We start from the raw sequence: 19,736 nt of genomic DNA on the forward strand, positions 1-19,736 counted from the left end.
GTTCTGATACAGTGTAGTGAAGATGAGTGAGAGAGATGACTTATCAATGATAGCGTTTTGGTGTGGTGAGAGAAAAGTAGCATAGCTAAACTGCAAGATTTGTAACAGCGGTTATACTTCTGTTTCTTTCATACTGATGCTATCCTGATGTTTACATTTGAGGTTAACAAAACACTAGATAGGAGATGGAAAATACATATGCACTTGTTGCTTATATGTTGGTGAAAAAAGATTTTTAGAATTTTTGGTTCATTGGAAAACTGCTGAAAGAACAGCAATTTCTTTCTGGAAGTCTTAGATGGAAAGTTTGTCATTCGTCTCTCCTACATGAGCACCCACAAATAATACTCTTGTTAGTGTTTTGTTACTTGAGTCCAGAGATAAATATAAAAAAACAGGATTACTGTTTGTGGCATGTAGCTGCCTTTGTTGTTGTTTCCTTCTGGAGCCTGTTTATCTATGTTTTTGGTGCCAACTGATTGGAACTTGATGGTCGCATTTGTTGTTCTTCGCTCTGGCGTAGGTTTCTGTAGCAGTTAGCACTAGGATGTTGCTTCTAGATACACAGCAATTTATGTTAATTGTATTCATCATCTTGAACACAGTTGCAGGCTAAGAATGCTAACAAGTCCTGGATGAATGGGAATGATACTGAACCTACTCTTTGAACTTCACTTTTCAAGGATTAGTGAGAGTCTTAGTTTGGCTTGTGATCTGCTCATAATAGCCTGCAGCTTCATTTTCCCTGTTCTTTTTATCTTTATCTTTTGTGACAGTCTTTTATATTCTCCTTATCTTGGTCTTAATGTCTAATAATACTGCTTGGATGCAGTGACAGGCAATGACTATTTCCTTGCAGGAGCACTGCAGGATATTGCTAACCTCTCCAGCATAATGCTGTTTAACTAGTAAGTCAGATTCCAGCAAGGCGAGTGTCTTCATAATAGTGGTAAAGGAACAAGTGCCTCTTGGAAGGTGTCAGTTGGCAGAAAAGCTCTAATTGTTTCCCACACTGTATGTTGCCTGGGCTTCTTGAAACGCTCTTCATGTCAAGACTGGATCCTTCACCCTTCTGAGTTTTTCTGCAACTTAAGCTACTTAGAAATTATATTCATTGTCTTCTTTTTGCCTTTACTTTTTGTCTCTGAAACTCTTAATTCAAACAGGATTACCTGGTAAATGATGTCTGGTGTTGATGAGAGTGATTAAGGAAACATTTTTGTTGCTGAGCATACAGAGCACGCTGTGGTTAGCTTTTTGCAAACCTGTAGAACTGATAGTTGTGTTTAGTGTGCAATTATATTTTCATTTCTATTTCTCTTGGAAGAGTAGCATAGCAATAGTCAATGTATTCTACTAAAAAAAAAAAAAAAGCTAGTGCTTGCTTTTGACAATTCCAGTACTGAAGTCCAATGGGGCAGCTGTTACATGTTTGCTGTACAAACTACTGAATGAGCACCAGTTGTGAATTGATTAGACTTAGCTGTAGTGATGCTTTCACTGCTCATATTCATGTTCAAGTGCTTGAAAATGCCCAGTTAAAGGCTCTCCAAAGAAAGGCAGTTGTACTGTTCGATGATCTTTTTTTCTTTTTTCTTTTTTAACAAAACATTGAATACAGTTGTTTCCTCAGTACTCCATTGTCAGTTCTAGGCTGGGGTGTAGGGATTCTCTACCTCTGTCCAGCCTCTGTTTCTGTTTTCTAAGGATTTGATGTAGCTATGGGGTATGACACCTTTTAGAATAAGATGTTATCTGTTTGAAAGTTCCACCACATAGTGAGGTGATTAGAATAGAGTCAACTGGATACCTGCTTTGCTCCTGGATAAGAGGGCTTTGTTGTGATTTGAAATTAGTGTTTCTCTGAAGCAATTAATCCTCAGTGTTTAACAGGAAAGTGCTGCTATTTCTCTTGACCGGGTGACAAATCCTCTCTTATGTGATGCTTGTCTGAAACACTTCATCTCCTGAAGTGCCATTTTTAATCTTGTAAATACATTTCCCTCAGAATGGCCCTCTAAAAGGTAATCAAGGCTGGAGGTTTTGTTTCCCTCTAGACAGGAGAGCCATTAGTAACACAGCAATCTATAATACCATTGCTGTTACCAAGTTTTAGTTGATAAATACATGGGAACACCAGAGAAAACTTTTCTTGAGAAAACTGCTTGTTTTGACTGACATTTAAGCCTTCAGAAGAACATAAGAAAATGGAGAGCACTATGTCTTGAGTGACTTACCTAACTTCTTCATCAATTACCACGTTAAGTGGCTATGTAAATAATCTCTTCTATTCCTTACCTCTCTATCTGGGCAGCAGTGCTGTTCTTTCATGTTTTTATTCTTCAGTTTTGTTCAACTTCTGCTGTTATGTTTGAGATTCTGTTCCATGGTCCAATATACCTAATGCCAGGAAAAGGTTTTAGTGTGGTGTATGCCTCTTTTTGCTTAAGTTTTCTTGGTTCTTGTGTCCTTCTGTTCTAAGTACTTTGATAATGGTCATACCTTTAAAAGACAGGTAGAAAAGATTATGCTTTTAATCTTTGAGATTGTACATTTATTTAAATCAAAGTTTTCATCCTTTTTTAAGTCTGTGTATGTTGATATTTGTTACCTTTTTCAATATGCCCAGTGTGCCATGCTTACCTATTTGTACCTACATATGGAGAAAATCTCTACTCAGAGATTGCCTTGAATCTTTTCTGTTAAACGTATTCCTGTTTTTAAGTAAGATGCTGTTGTCCTCAGTCATAAGTAGGATGGCCCCCTTTTTCTGGATTGAGTTTACAGATTTTTCAAGACTTAAGAATTACGATAAAATAGCATCTATAGGGTGGAAACTGTATGCTTTTAAGAGACTAACCATATTGATCCAGGACATTACTCCAGCTATCATGTCTTTCTGCAGTTACAGCAACTTGCATTGTGACTTTCATCTTCTAAGATATGTGTATCTTAATGAAATACTGAGAACATCAAGGTTTTGTTTATGTTGTGTTTACCTCTTAATTTTGAGAGGCTTATTTCCTAGAAATGCTTCTAGTTTTCTTGGTTTGCAGGAGATCCTCAGGATCTTGCAAGATCAGGCAGAAAAAAGCTGAAGTTCTAACATTTTCTGATGTCTTGATCTTCTCAGTTGTAAAGCCAGTAGTTAATTTACTGTCACTGTGCTCGCAGTGCTGTATATCTCTTACTCATCAGTAATGGTGCTAGGAAGTGGTTGACATGTTCTTAGAATCACTAGCAAACATAATGTGCCCGCTGCCCCCCACACTCCTTTTCCTTTGTGCTTCTGTACCTTTGATGAAACATAATGTGCTTTATTTTGTTGTCCTATGCAGCTGTTGTGAGTATGCTCTTCACAATATGTCATCTGTTTCCATCCAAATCCTCAGAGAATCCTGTGAACTACACAGGTTCTGTTTCTTCTTCATGGCCATTTTATTGACATTGTAAGTGTACTCTCTAAAGGACTTGGGTCAGTTTTGGCCAGCCTCCAAAGTCAAATAGTTCTTTTTGGTAACCTCTTCCGAGCTCTCAATATGGTCTTTATGCTAATGCTGCCCTTATGCTGATTCCTCTGAAGTAACCTGCTGCAGTCTTAGACAACTACTAGCAAGTGTGTGGAGATGCCTCATGTTTGAAATTCTGACAAAGCTTTTCTTTGTATTATATTGATGGTGTAACTGAATCCAGTGCCAACCCTTCAAGATATTTGTAGATGCTACTTTACCAGTTATATAGCATCAGAATGAAGTGCAGAAACCTCTGCAATAGAAATTGATTTAGCATTTTAAATTCAATCAGACGAAGCGCTATAAAATGCCAAAAATATGGAACAATTGGCTTGGTCTGGCATAATTTGATTCTTTCGTGCTTGTGTGACTTTACTGGTACTGGCTCTGATAATTAAATGGCTTTTTAAAATGGTCCTTGTTGACCTAATTCTGTTGGCAGTGTAGGCAGTGGGAGTTTTAATGTTGACTACAATGGGACCGACAGATTGCATTAGAAATTCCATGCCGTGTGTTTAATTTCACTTCCTAATACAACAACTTCTTAATATTAAAGATTACTGTTGCCAAGATTGAAAAGCAAAACCTTTTTTTTTCCTTTTCTGATGATCTTGACTATCTTCTGTATACATTCAGTTATTAATGCGGTAGCAGAGTTACTACACAAGAAAGAAAGCCTTTATTCTACAAACTCTAGAATGCATAGTTTAGCACCTATATATCTGTTTTCACAGCCATCATTTCCACTCCATTCTATATACTCCAGTCAACAGGCAAGAAAAGTACCAAGAAGAAATCCAGTTTATATAAACTCTCATCCTTCTTCCATTCCATAAGCTTTACAAGCCTTCTTAAATGTATGGGAACGTTGCTTTCTCTTCCTGCTCCTTTCTGTGTTAATGCTGTTTTTCTCCTACCAACTCTTACTCACCATGTTGCTGTTCAGAATTATTCCATGCTGGGATCTAAGCAAGTTATCTGTAACCTGAATTCTGGGCCAGACCCGTTAAGTTTGTTGACCATTTCTTGGAGTTCGCAGTTTTCCTCCTCAGACAAACTAGTCTGGTTTTGTTTCTTCTTCAGAAGTTTCCCTGTGCCATTTGCTTTTGCTGGTGCACTGACAGCAGAGGATATTCCAGGAGACTTTACAACCCTGTTACAGCACTTGCCGTGACAAATTGGTTTCATTTGTTTTTGCAAGGAAGCTGTTGGGTCGTTTTGCAGAGGAAGCATATGAGTACAAATATACTGAGGGATTTATCTTTTCAGGTTATGTTAATTAACTGCAAATAATTAGCTGAATTAGTCTATAGGTAGTTGACATTAGGTAGGAAGTGGAACATGTGGTTTTCACTCCTACTTTAGAGAACTTTGTAGGAAGCTTTTAGTTTCTTGCAGGAGCGCTTCACGCTGGCACTGCAGTCAATCTAACATCTGCTCTCCTCCCTCTGTCAGCAGGCAGTGTGTAGTACAGAAATAACACAAAGTGCCACCCATCTTTACTGATCTGTAGAGCTTTTTATTTTCCTTTTTAGAAGGTGCAGAAATAATCTTCAGCTGGCACCAGGGTAATATCAGCTGTTCTAGCTTTACAGCAGTAGATGCTCAAAAACTCTTACATGACGTTGAGCATAGGAGTTTAGATATAAATGACTCTGTAAACTAGTGATTCAGAGTGATGTTTGGTAATATTCCCTTTTCACACAAACAGCTAAGCGAGTGTATCTTACGCTTCCATTCTGGTACTTGGAAATTTTGTCATTCTCACAGGATGGTCTCTTATTCCAAATCCTATTGCATAAGTCATAGGGTAGTGGTAGTTAGAATGGAGGGGGGTTAAATTGTATTTATTTATTTTAATTTTTAGAGGAGTCTTAAAAGTAGATTGCTTTATTCTGAATCTCTAGAGGCTGTCTGTTGTGATGAAAACTGAAGAAAGTATAGTCTGTTTTTTACCTTTCTGACTGTTTGTATTGAGGGAATTACGTAAGCAGAGATAGTAAAGGATTTCTCCCATTTGAGTTCTCCCATCTTCCACTTCAGTTCATCAGACAGTATGTGTCCTAAATTGTTTCTATGCAACTTTGGTTAGTGCCATTTTAAAATACCGGAATCAGTTGCTTAAGGACTCTTGATTTCTGCTGTGCAAAACTTTGCACCTTCACCTTTTTAAATTTGCTTGCTCATTCCTTTTGAAGCCTGTTACAGAGATTCTCTTTATCTGGGTAGTTCTACAGGGTGTAATCCTGTTGTTTCTCTTGTGTTTATTTATCTGTTACAAGAGCATCTTGTGATTCTGGTAGATGTCTAAAACAAGTACAGATCCTGAAAACCATTTGGCTCTTGTTCTGCCAGGGCTGCATATCAGCATAGTTTCAAAAACTACTAAGTGAACTCTTTAGAAAAAAGAAGAAAAAAAACCCTGTATTTCTTGTTTGACTTTCACCAGCTCTTGCTGTGTGTGGCAGGATCTGGAACAGAATGCTTGCTGTCCCCTGTTGCCTTTTCTTTTTAACAGGAAAAGTTGATATGTCAGCACTCAGACTTCTCAGTATTTCTTCTGTTATTGATCTGCTTCCTACTAGAGTGGAGGCTTCTGATAAAAAAAACAGCAGCATCTTTTATTTTGCTGATTTCAGAAACCCCTGCTGGTTTCACAGAAACCTCAGGGAGAGGTGTGGCTTTGGCTGTGAACAGCAAGTGCTGCTTCTGCAACAGGAGAAGAAATGGATGCTTTGAGCTTTGATTTAGATTTTATTTTGGTGAAATAACTTGAAATGCTAATAAACTTTGCAGAACAACCTCTGCTCTTGTGTTCTTGGTTCCTCAAGTGTGTGGGAAACAGCCATGCAATGGACTTTCTTCTCAGCCCACGTTTCTTGCTCACTGACTTTAAAAAAAAAAAACAAAAGAAGAAAAGAAGAAAACAATCCCAACCACACGCACAACTTGCTGGAGTTGGTTAGGAACGCACTGCTAGTGTGTTACTTAAGGAATATTTAGTTTTCTAGGGATTCTAGGGGTTTGTAAGTAGTATTCTCCCCACAACTGCCTGGGAGGAGGGTAGTTAGGAATGCAGACAGATGGGAGTCTGGAATCCAAGGAGAACATACTGCTTGTGCAAGGTCATACAGAGAGTAAATTTTTGAATTCAAAGCGTGAAGCATTGTGGAGATCTGTTTCAGCTTAGTGATGGAGTGTGATTTTGTCAGGCACTCTGACATCTATGAATGCAGTGTCAGGAATTTTGCTTGCTGGAGGTCCTTCAGTCTTGGCTCCGGCTGCTTCATGTGGGGTTGCTTTTACCAAAATCATCCATGACTTTGTCTAGTTCTGGCTTGGGACATCCAAGGATGGCAATTCCACTCTGGGCAGCCTTTTTTGTCTTGCACTGTTATGGGGAAGAAGGCTTTCCTGTACCTACTGTAGGACAAAAGATTCTAAACCCTTTCACCTCATTCTTCAAGGTATAGTCATTTGCTGTGAAACAGAATGAGAGGTTTTTGAAGAGCTATGGTTTTGTCTGATACCACTTAACATTTCTGACTTCACAGAAAAAGCTTGTGAAAAGTGAGATTTATTTTAAGTTGTGATGGCATTTAAACTGGACTTTGAAAGGAGAGAGCTCAGAAGGAGTCTGCAGATGATGTTCCTTAGCCAGAACTTCTGGAAATGAACAGGTGAAATGTTGCAGATGTCCTTGGCTAGCAGAACATTTTCTTCAGGACTGTGGTGTGCTTGCTTTTGTTCTCATGGTCCAAATCACAAGGTTTCAGATTCATTTATTTGGATACTGACTTTAATTAATTGACTGTGATTTTGTTGATGCTTTTGAGACACTGACAAACAATGAGGAAACTGCGTATTAGGCAATCTATATGCAAAGCTATCAGACATTTCTGGTATAATAAACTGTATGAATTTGGAACATAAGAAGCATACGACTTATGCAAGAGAACCATTAAAACTCAATAGTGTCCTCAAGATGACTAGCTGACATCGCCTTTTTTTTTTTTCCCCCATTCATGGAGAATATTTTATTACATTGTATTTTCAATGTGCAATTTTGTTTTTCTTTTGCTGAAGGGACAATGGAGATCGATCCAGGCACCGAGCTCCCCGTAATGCCCGCATGTCTGCGCCATCGCTGGGGCGCTTTGTCCCAAGGTAAGGCTTCTACTTATAGAATAGAAGGATGTGAAAATCCTGGAGGAGCTAGTTGAAGTGCAACTCTATGGTACTTTCAGATTGATTTTCTTTCTTGTGCAAGGCTGCCGTTTTCTTGGCTGGCAATTTCTGGAACTCCTGCGATGGCATATTAGCATCATCAATGATCTTAGCATTTCTTACCTGCATGTTTGGACATATTAGGAGGAGAAAAGAATCTGATGGGAAATTCTTAGTGAGACTTGCTGGTTTAAGATTAGGAAGCTATTGTGGGAAGGATTTGCTTGATGGTGACTTCAAAGCCACGTAGATCAGAGGAAGATCTAATCTGTAACTTGCCATTCATCTCAAGCGGTGAGGTGCCTTGGTAAGCGGAGGAGTCCAGTCTTCCTTCTGCTATAATGTGCTGAGATTTAGTCATATTTCCTCAAAGCAATTGCTGTAGCATACTGAGATGTGTCTTCAGGTACATTTACAGTCTCTGTTTTGCAGACGCTTCTTGCTGCCAGAGTATTTGCCTTATGCTGGAATTTTCCATGAGAGGGGACAGCCTGGCTTGGCCACTCATTCTTCTGTCAACAGGGTTTTGGCAGGTAATGAGATTTCCTTGTTTGAAGTTGTTGTGTATGTTATTGTTATTTTTTCTCATGAATCTGTGCAGAAGAAGACCATCAGGAAAAGGCTAATTCCAACTGTTGATGTTTAAAGTCCCCTGAAACAAGAGAGAGGACTGTTAGGACATGATGGTAAACTATCATTCGAATTCTTGGGCATTGCAGCTTCCATTCTTCAAAGATATATATGGGATTGTCAGCGTGATTTGGGGAGGGGTGCTGTTAACAATTGTCTTTGTTTAGCTTCCTTCCCTATTTCTAGATGTCTTTTACTTAACAACCTGACAGACTAATGATCAGTTTGCTGCAGGTCCTTCTAATTGAATTATAGGGTGCCTTGTTCGTGTTCTGGCTGGCAAGATGCACACAAGACAATGCAGGATTCAATTAGGATCTTAATAAGTGTGCATTAAAAAGCTAGGCTGCCACCACATATGGTGCACAGGCATCTGGGAGCCTTAAAGGGCATGCAGAGGCGGGAGGGGATGTGGAAGGGAACAAGAGTCGACACACTTTTGCAGCTCATGAATGAAATGGCTCTGGATGACATAACTCTTGAGGGTGCTTTTTTAGCTGATTCTCAGTTGCTCTGTAATTAACCCAAGTGCAGGGAAGGCATCTTGGATCTTGAGGGAGAACGACAGACAAGGTATGGACAGATAGACCAGGATGTGCTTTTTTCCTGTTTGAAGGCAGTTTCATCACTGAAAGGGGTGCTGTAAGGGTTGCACAGAGTCTTGAGAGACCTTTAGCTTATCCTAAGCTACCATCAGCTATGCCTAAACCATGTTGCACCTACACTGGAGATTTCCCAGCTGTTCACGTATGGAGCTGTGGTTTTTGCATGGCTTATTTTGTAGGATAAGGGTCTTGTCTTTGATTTCTGGTTCTTAAGTGCAAGAAACATCTCCTGGATTTTTGTCTGTGGTCGTTTTTGTCTGAGTGAATGTATGGTTCATAGACCTTGTTGAAATAGATTAGGCTTCAAAGCACCTCCGCTATTTTTTATTAGGAAACAGTGAAATTAGCCTGAAGCTTTAGCTGACGCATGTACTTTCCCATGCTTGCTGCCTGTGTGGGCTTCAGTTGTTGGCACATGGAAACAGCACACTGGCAGATAATTACTTGCTGCCAGGCAACACTGCAGAGCTTTTCTGAAGCCCAGCTTTGCAGGGGACACCTGCCTTCAACCCTCTTCCAGCCCTCCTCATAGTCTGCTATTCCTTAGTGACTGGGAAGCAGCCTGGCTTCTCCTCCTTGCACGTTTGAGGGAGTTTGAGCCTGCAAATGCACATTTGTTGTTTGCAGCATGCATGCCAAGATTAACGAAAGAAGATGGAAGTTGTCTGCTGGAAGCTCTGTGATTACAAGACCAATCTTTTCTGTATGGTACTGTGCAGAATATACTTCAGCAAAGGTTTATTGGCTGCTGCAGTGTTATGGTACCTCACACTGGAAATGGCTGGGATTCCAAGTGAAGACTTTCACTGACTTAAATATAAAAGTAATTCTCCTAATGCAGCAATTCCTTGTCATACTTTATTTCAGCATTCTGTTTATTTTGGTCTGTACCTACACTTTCAGCTTTCAAAATGTTTTACACTTGCGTTCAAAAACATGTTAATGTGTTACAGAAGCCAGGAAAGTTAAAGATGTAAATATTAGGTGGAGGTGTGAAGGATGAGAACTAGAAAGCGAGGTGGCAGTTGTGGAATTGAGAATTTCTTGTGGTCATTAGGTCAATCAGCAGCATTGGCATTTTTGATACTTTATTTTGGGGCTGTTGAAAGTTGCAACGCAGACAGTATGCCTTCTTTTCTAGTTAGTCCTTGCCAAAGTGGTAGTTCTTTCTTCACTACCATAGTGAAAAAACTTATGAATACTTTAACCCTGGCCTGGCAATTACAGGTGAGGTTGCCAGGCTTGGCTGAGGAAAAATCAATTATCTTTCACTTAAATAAGGCTAATCAAAACTTCAGTGCCTTAAACTGCTTATCCTATGGTGCATCCAGAATATTACTTCTGTTTTTTTGTTTTTTTTAATCCATAAATGCCAAATGTATTTCTTATACATCCTCTACAGGATTTGGGAAAGATGCCAGAAAACAAATACCTAACCTGACAGCTTGCATAAAAGCTGACAGTAGACTTCTGTTGGCCGCGTGTTCATAGGAGCTCTTGGTTACTCTTCCCCTGTCCCATTTATTGCTATATGAGGAAAGGAAATAAAAGAAGCAGACATCATAAGAGTTTGTGTTTTTTGTATTGTACTGACTAAATTTCTTACTGTCAAACTTCTTGCTGTCAAGTTCTGTCCACATTTTCTTTCAGATTTCTACTTTATGTGAACAACTTTCCATTATTTAATGTTGTTCTCCTGCAACTCTTAAAGACAGTAGTTCCTTGCTAGGAGAGGGTGTCTTGTGAATAAATGCAATCTTAACGAACTCCCCGAAATAATGAGTTATTTAAGTGGATGGGCTAGCACAACAACAACATTGTGGAGCATGGCATCGTTGATATGAGAGGTCTTATAGATGTGAGGCAGGGCTTAGGTCAGGGTTAGATACCCTTGTTCTAGTCAGGGGCATGCAGCCATCCCCTCTCCAAAACACTTCCAGGTGAAGGTAGGAAAGGACAACAGATGGGTAAATCAGACGGAGCTCAAGGTGGGGGGAATTAAAGGGTACTAGTCAACATGACAGACATCTCATGCCAGCAGCCTAATTTGCATATAGCATTGGAACAAAAACAATTCCCTGGAGCACCATCCTTCCCCAGCATCCCCTGGTGCAGCGTAGATCCTTACATTAGCAGATACGATACACTACATCACTGTGTTTTGTGGCACCAAGTAAAACACTGTATGGAAATTTACTACATCAACATTGTTACCTGTAGCATTCAAACTTGTAATCACACCAAAAAGTGTTGGTAGTTTGACAAGTTATATTTTCCTGTAAAGTCTATGTTGATTGGCAGTAATTACACTGTCCTCCTTTAATCCTTTATTAACTGAGTCTTATATCAGCTTTTTCATTATTTTGTCTGGAATCGATGTCAGGCTGACAAGACTGACATGTCTCATCCTATTTCAACCTTTTAAAATACTGGTATAACGCTAACATTTTTCAGTCTTCCACATTCTCATTTTATTTCAAGAAATCTGGGAGTTCATTTGGTAGCTCTTCTGATACTCTTGGTAGTGTGGGCTGTAAGCTGCCCTTTGGACTCTTCTCTCCTTATTGAACTGACATAGATGATGGAGTTATGGTCTCCAAGGAGACATCCATACAGTGAAAACTAGTTGGATTTTTTTTTTAAGAGTCAGTGAAAGCGATAAATACATTTTGGCTTTGTATTCAGTAGGACTGACCTATTTCATGCGATGGACTACAGTGTCTTGGGACTGTTTGTCTTCTAGTCTAACCAGCAGAGTGTGTTTTTTTCTTTTTGTTCTGATAGGCACTTGTGCCTCCCAGGAGAGACCAAAGAGCTGTTCTGCAAGATGAGGTTACACATTTCTTAATGGGAGTTAGTGCTGTGGCAGAGTTCAGCAGCATAACATGCCTGGCTCTGGATCAAGGAAGACACAGCTCAGTGTTGTTTACCACCTTCAACTGTTTTTTTCTTAGTTTTTCTTACATTTTTCCTTGAGGCTGAGGATTTCTGTCCAGTATTTTGTTTGTAGATTTCTTCATCCTGAGTCACACTGTGAGCAGGACAGTAAAGTTGAAAAACAAGTCATGGATGTTTTTTTGGCATCTGATTGTAGTCAAATGTAGTTCCTAATGTGTTATTAAAAATGAGTAAATATAAATATTCTTTATATTTAAATAAAAGTCCCCTTCATTCCTACTGAAGCGCTTCTAGCCTCTTTTGCCTGTGTGAGCTTTTCCTTTAGGCTGTATAGTAATTTGACTACTTCAGCATGGACAAAGATATGCAGGTGTTACAGTGAAATAAAGAAGGCATTGGTTTCAGTTTAGTGCAAAGTCAGATGAAGAAAATCACTGTTTGCCAAGGAACTTTGCAGGGGACCCTAAAAACTGGCACAGGTGCCTGTTTGTTGATGGTCCTTTTAATCAGCAGGAGGTCTTTTACTGGAAATGCTTCTTTCTCACCTTGCTTTGGTTTAATAGACAACTTTCAGTTATGCGCATCTCAACAAATAAAAGATTTTTTTCAGTGTGTGGATACAGACTGTGTTTGTGCGTTCTGACTTTGCCACCAGACTTTATCTACTGAAATGCAAGTCAGCACAGTTGCTCAAAGTTCTCCATCTCATGGGCAAATCCATACTCAGAATAACTTAAGGGCTGAATGGCCCTGAATGACAGTCTACATTTACAGGTTTTGAGTGTTTTCCTTGCTATTTTAGGATAATAGATTCAGACCAGAGAATAAACACATGTTTGCAAGAAATAAGCTTGGTATTACAGATTTTTCCATAACTTATCCCTGTTCAGTATATAACTTGCTACAAGAGTGCTAATGCTGCAGTTTTGGTTCTGGAGAAAGGAAGACTGTGGGGTGACCTCATTGCAGCCTTTCAATACCTAAAGGGAGCCTACAAACAGGAGAGGAATCAACTCTTTCAAAGGGTAGATAACTGCAGGACGAGGGAAAATGGTTTTAAGTTGAAGGAGGGGAGATTTAGGTTGGATGTCAGGGGGAAATTCTTTACAGAGAGAGTGGTGAGGTACTGGAACAGGCTGCCCAGAGAGGGTGTGGATGCCCCGTCCCTGGAGGTGTTCAAGGCCAGATTGGATGGGGCCCTGGGCAGCCTGGACTAGCATTGAATGTGGAGGTTGGTGGCCCTGCATGCAGCGGGGGGGTTGGAGATTCACGATCCTTGAGTCCCTTCCAACCCTGGCCATTCTGTGATTCTGTTTAGGTGCCAACATAGCAAATCTCTTGCAGTGGAATAGGGCTGAAGCTGTAGGTGAAATTGGTCATCTTAAACTTAGTAGTACTGTAACGTTGACAGCCTGCCTCTGATTTGGGTTGTTGGACTTCGTGTATACTACCCAGATGGTATTTTCGCAAAATCACATGAACTGTCCCATTGTTTTCAAAGTTAGTATCTGTGGGAGAATTCCAGGCTGTATGTCTTCAAGCGATGCAGAAGCTCAGCTTCTGGTTTCTGTACTTCTGCCAGAAACTATTAAGGCACAATAGCTAGAGCATTTGAAGTTTTGTTTAGATAAAAATTGACTAAGATGGTGTGTAAATATTGTCTTTTCTCTGTGACAGGAAGATTTGTATGAGGTCATGATAATTCTTATTAGGAAAACTAAGGCAGTGACCTAATGATGTTTCTTGCTACATGTTCCCAATCTCTTAGCACTCTAGCTGTGTTAAGAGCTCACTTGTTCAAATTCAAGTGAATGACTCTAACTCACCATGAGTTAAAATGGATGTTGATGAGCCTCTGACACAGACTATTAGAAAGCGTATTTGTTGCTGCTGCTACTAGAATTCACCAGTAACCTTTTGTTTATGCTCTAATGGTGAAAGCGATCGTGATAAGAGGCTGCTTTGGTTGCCTTGGAAACAGTATTGCAGTTAGATTCTCCAGTTCCTCTGGCATCACAGGTGTGAATGCCTCCCATAGCTAAGTTTTCTTGACCTAACTCTGTTCTGTTGCTCCCAGTGTCATAGTGAGCTGTGAATTCTATTCTGAGATGCCCTCACCTTTCAAATGTGTTTGCAGCAATCCAGAACTGTACAAGGTAGAAAGAAATAGATGACTCAACTCCAAAAGGTCATCAAGAGTTGATTGGAAAATACTTCCTTCTTGTTCCTGTACCCCTGTTTTTCTCACTGTTAGCAGGTGTGTACTCCACTTTCTCTGGGAAGGATGTTGCTCAATTCCTCAAAAGCACATTTTTCTCTCCCTGCTGTAGCTACTTTATACATCTACAGTTCAATGCTACAGCCTCTCTTCTTTATATTTCTGGGTGAGAGGCTGTATTTTCACAAAAAAATGTAAACAGTTCTCTAATGTGTCATGAAGGTGATAGATATTTACAGGTCTCCAATAAAAAAAAAAACCTGAGGTATGCTTTAAGCTTCTTATGTTTATTGGCCGGTGACAAGGCTATAGAGAGACCACAGAGAATGAGTTGACTCAAAGGCTCACATCTTTTTGTATTAAGCGGTACCCAACAGACTTGTAACAGAAACAGAATGCTATCTATGTTCATTGACTGTGTTGCTCTACAAATCTATCTATTGTGAAAAGGAGTAGAAGATGAGGATGCTCAGCCAAATTCGTGGAGTTGTCTTAGATAAAAAGGCAGGAGCAAGCTAACATAAAAAGCCAGTGATGAATGTCTGTGAGTGAACTATATCTTAGTATTAGATCTAGCATTGACTTCTTTGTAGATTCTGCAGCACTGGCTGCAGTGTCTTACCACTTCATGACACTGGTCAGAAAATGAACTTTGTGGTAAATATTCTTCAAATGTGATCCCTTTCCCAGAATGTAGGAATGAGTTTATCACTAAAGAAAAACAAACTTAGAAACCAACTGGTATTATGTAACTTTTTGTGGCTACACAGGGGACATTTAGCTGATCTATAGATGCTATGTTTAGACCTTACAGGTTTATCTTTACTGTACATCAGTCATTTCTTACTGTTCTGCTAAACACCCGTGAACTTGTTCTTCCCAACTCTGTGCCTTAATTGACAGTCCAGCAGCTCCTTTTTCAGCTGTAGTCTTATTGTACATTTATATAAAAGAAAAGGTTGTGTATGTTGTTTCCACTTAGCCTTTTCCTCCCATCCGAATTGTCAAATTTCATGGTGAAGATCCATGTGGTTACTTATCCATGTTTTGATATCAGCTTCTGCTGTGCACTGTCACATACAGAAAGCATAGGCAGCAAGAAAGTGTCAGGGTATGTTGTGTGCTGGAATGGAAGAACGTTAATCTGACTGTCTGCTCCTAACACCCTGCTTGTTCAATGCCTCTATTCACTTCTTCCATTTAGAGGCAAAGGTACTCTGTGCCACAGAAACTTCTGTGTTGTCAGCTGTGAACAGGTACAATGAGGTTTTTTGGTTGGGGCATTAAGAATGCAAAGCTTTAGAGACTGAAGGGCAGAAGGAATGAACTCACGTCAGAATAAAATGAATAATCATTTTAGGAGAAACTTTTGTTTGATTGTAGAGACCAGAGTAGTCTTGAGGCTCATACGCAGTCTCTAAAACCAGTTTAATTTCTAAAATAAACTTGTAATAAAATATATGTATATCAGTGTTTTTATACAGTAAGAGCTGCCTCTTCATGTCCAAGCACAGAAGATGTTAAAAATGGCTCTTAAATACTGCAGAATAAAGGTGCAGCTGAAGAGTCAAAATAGTGCTGTTATCATTTTAAAGCTTGCTTTTGCTTAGTCCTTTTTGTTCTCGTCTTCCCTTTATGTTTTTTGCACCTTAACCTGCAGTTCATCTCAATCTGCTAAGTGTGAATGTGTTAATTGATAGGGAATATGAGTCAGTTGGAAATAAGAATCCACAGCTACTTGCACTGTAGGGGGTACTTACACTGTAATTCTTTGGTCATCTGACTTGGGAAACTAAGCTTCCTGTGTAGTTAGAGAAGATTTTGCTCTGATTCATCATCTGGAGGGAGCTGAACTTAGGTGCTTTAAATCCTATATGGAATTGCCAGTGTATTTATCACTGATTATATAAGGAACTTGGGAAGAGTACCTTTCTATTGTGGGTACCTTTAGATGCCTGAAACTAGACTGGTTACATCCTGCCCTGACAGCTGGGTGCAGAAAAAAATATCTTTAAGAGAAGCAGAAGGGACAAAATGAAAGCAGCAGAGGTAGTATAACAAACTAAGAAAGAAAGAACCTCGAGAGGAGGAAAAGCAACAGCTGTTTGGTTTGTATGGAGCATGCTCCTTTGGGAATGCCTTGCTTCCAGAGGGTAAATACTGCTTGGCGGAGTGGCAGTGCCAGGAAATTCAGCCTACAATGAGCAAGAGGGTTAGACTAGAGAATCTCCAGAGATCCTTTCCATCATTGACCTTCAGAGATTCTCTGAATCATGGAGTACACAAGAGCAGTGAAATGATGTTTGGACTCACTGTATGTGAGAATGGAGTTCTATTTGAAGGAGTAGGTACAGCTGCTTCTAGTTGTATGTACTGGGATATCCTGTTGTAAGACATTGATGACTGCAGAGGACTTCTGACTCTTTCAAGGATTGTCTGAAGGTGCAAGCCTTACCGGAGAAAGCTGTGTTACTAGCCTTCTGTGGGGATACTTATCTTGTGCCAAGAGACTCATTTTCCTTTTGGTAAGCTGAACCAGAAAGCCAAAAACTGTTCAATCCCCCACTTACACAGCATGTTCTGCAGGAAAAGGTGATGTGGATTAGCTGCTATATGTTATAAGCATAACTTACAATTTTATTTGCAAATGCAAATTAAAATGAGTACAACTTTTACAGTCAGAGTGAGTGCAGACCCCTTTGTCTTACAGGATATGCTTAATGAAGAGTTAGGTGTCAGGGGATTTTTGGCTAGGATCTGGAAATGTGCCTGCACTGAGATTAGCAGTAGTTGAGATGATCTGCATTTACTCAAGTGTGCCAGATGTTGTCTGTGACTGGCTGCCTTTCAGGAGTTGTGGAGATGTTTTTGATGTGTTGTCCTTGGTTATGCTGCCCCAGGAGAGGAGTTTTTGCTACAGAAGTGCTTATGACTTTGTCCTTCCCAATCCTTCATAGGAGAAGATTCTGCTAAAGGGTTATGAGGTCCCAAATACAGAGCCCTGAAGTGCTAATTACACTTTTGCCATTCTGTTAGAGGGATGATTACGATGATTACATTTCCCAGAAGAGATGAGGGATGCAATTGCACTGTTATTGTTACCAGCCCTGGTACACAGGCCTCCATATGCTTTTTTGGAAGTGTGTTTCAAACAGGAACAGTATGGTACTCAAAGCCCTGAATTAGACTGAAACAATGGGGAAGATTTCGGGCAGTTAAAGGAAGCAGCTTTTGTGCAATGACCCTGGGCCAGAGGCAAGATGTGCTTCAAATGAGCCAGCTGTTGAGTGTGGTTGGGAGCCTTTAGTTCATTGTTACTGGTCTGTTGCTGTTGGTTGTTCAAAGAATCAATCCACATCTGATTGCAGGCAGTAAAATTGGGCTTGTGGTAATCTCTGTTGATTTGGTGAATAGATCTTTCCCGCATTTGCTTCATTCCCTGTGATGATTGAGGGAAGCACGAATTCCTGTCATGATTATGTAGCTCTAAAGCCTTACAATAAAACAGGCAATATGAAATTGTTGTTGTCTTTTTATGTGGTCTTAGTACCGCTATTCTAGGTGGTGTACAAATCTACTTAATTTTTCTCTGCACTTTAGAAGGACTCAAAGTAGCTGAAGAAAGAATCTGCTGAGGAAAACTTCAGGTATAGAGTGACATAACCATAATGTACTCAGCTGAACAAAGAAGTAGTGGGTAATAGCTGTTTGATTGGTCTAGATATACCAAAGTGAGGGAAAGGTTTCTGATAGAGCACAGTTTAGAGAGAAAAGGAATAAAAAAAATGCAGACTAATTTAGACTGGAAACAAATAGCAGACATTGGGTATTGGTAGAGTTGGATTTTCTGTTTATTTCTTAAGGTACTGCTTCATAAAATTCACCACCTACCTTTTGGCAGTTAATTGTTGAAACGGTTCGTTTTTTTTCAGTAGATGGAGTGTTTAACGAGTAGAGTTGTTCCCTGAACTCAGGAAGGAGTTTGAGTGTAGGAACTCTTCCCACAGTTTCTGGTCTATGTGATAGCCTCAACTAGATGTCTCCTATTACCCCAAGGCAGGAGGCCCCAGTAGCCACGTGCATCATTTCACATGCTGTAGTCTGCTCTAGTGCCTTGTGACAGAAGTGAGTACTGAATGTGAGAGAGCTTGCACATAGTATTTGCTGATACAGGCCGGCCCTTCTTTTATTGTTTTGGTGATTGGAAAGCTAAAGCTGGCTTTGAGATTTAGAAAGCCAAGAAACATAGCTTGGGAAGAAATGATGATGCTCTTAAAAATGAAGGGTGTTAGCTGATTCCTTTTGTATGCATTGTTAAAGTGATGAATTTCTAGATACCATTATATCAGAAGGGGTAAGATTTTGCAGAAGTGCTCATCATCTTGTGGGCGGTGAAGGCCCCTTGGGGACATGTCTCTTTGTGGGTGGTAAAGCTCACTTATCCTTAAATTATTTTCCCATAGCTCACTGCTTCTTTCTTTCTTTCTTTCTTTCTTTTTAATAAAAAGATCACCCCCACTCTTGAAGGAGAAGGGAAAGGAACCTGTTGAGATCTGTGTGCAGAGTTGTGGAGCTGTGGGTTTTCTCAGTGACCCGCCACGTTAGACTGTTGTTGTCTTTGCAGACAATAATTCTCATTTTGGTTACATTTTGTGCGTGATGGGGAGAGCAGACTTTGAACCAAATTTATTACCTTCATTATGAACTACCCTCACAGACATCTGTATGTTTTATAAGGGATTGGTAAGGATGCTGTATACTGATCTGTAGCTCCCTTTCCCAGGTGGATTAGATTGTGTCGTTGGATCCTTCTGCTTGCTAACCTGGGGTTTTTGATAACTGAGCAGTGCATCAAAGTTTTACCATTTAGGATATAGATTGAAGATGATTGCTTGCTATTGGATTCTGCTGTGATAGTTTTCCTGCAAATGTAGTGTTGTTACCTCAGCATACTCAGTTGGTTTTCTGTTTCTGGCCTGATGATTTTCCTCAATTATGGGAGATAATGTATGTACTCTTTTGGAGTTGTTTTTGAGCAGTGCATTTGTTCGTCCCAGGTGGGTTTACTCTACCTGTGTTATTTATCTTACTGTGAGCTATGCTGAGAAATTACTCTATCTGTGTGGAAGCTGGAGGAGTTCTGGCCTTGGTATGGGCAGAGCTTAGGGAAATAGGACTTTTCCCAGAGCATAAAAGTTACATTTGTTCTTGGTATTAAACAGTGGGAGTGATACCAGGAGGTAGTAAATGTCCTGCATGAAACAGACATTCTTAAAGAAAATGAGGCAGAGGATCTGAGCAGTATTTCCACAACAGCAAACAAAGGCCCTAGTCAGGATGAGAGCTTTATGTAGTCTTGGATCAAGTTTTTAATTGCCTCATAACTCGATCAAAAGTAAGCCGGAGGAGATTTTGTACACTTGTTTTTAGACAAGCAAATACAAACAGGAATCAAGTGTGGAAGTGTATTCCACATATACCCTTTCCTCCAATGCCTTCCTTTTTGAATGGGTATACCTCTAGTTCAGAGGTGGGAATGACAAAGGAGAGAATGGTCTCCATTGTTTACAGGAGCACAGAGTTGGTTTTGAACTAAGAAAGAGGTGCATGTCTGCGCTGCTACAGGAAGCCCTATTTGTTTACTTG

General features: G+C 39.9%; 1 protein-coding gene across 5 annotated transcripts in view; it reads left to right on the top strand.

The window, feature by feature from the left end:
* Positions 1-19,736, top strand: part of AMBRA1 (autophagy and beclin 1 regulator 1) — a 124,760-nt gene that overhangs the window by 42,756 nt on the left and 62,268 nt on the right. For 4 of the 5 annotated variants that reach the window (XM_090140931.1, XM_090140934.1, XM_090140932.1 and 1 more), the window contains 2 exons: positions 7,596-7,679; positions 8,172-8,272. In XM_090140931.1, the coding sequence (XP_089997057.1) occupies positions 7,596-7,679; positions 8,172-8,272 (185 nt within the window). The remainder of the gene's footprint in view (positions 1-7,595; positions 7,680-8,171; positions 8,273-19,736) is intronic. The other variant, XM_031593457.2, reaches the window with a different exon arrangement.

This window comes from Phasianus colchicus, chromosome 5, assembly GCF_987193195.1.
Source record: "Phasianus colchicus chromosome 5, bPhaCol1.hap1.1, whole genome shotgun sequence".
Classification (NCBI taxonomy): Eukaryota; Metazoa; Chordata; class Aves; order Galliformes; family Phasianidae; genus Phasianus; species Phasianus colchicus.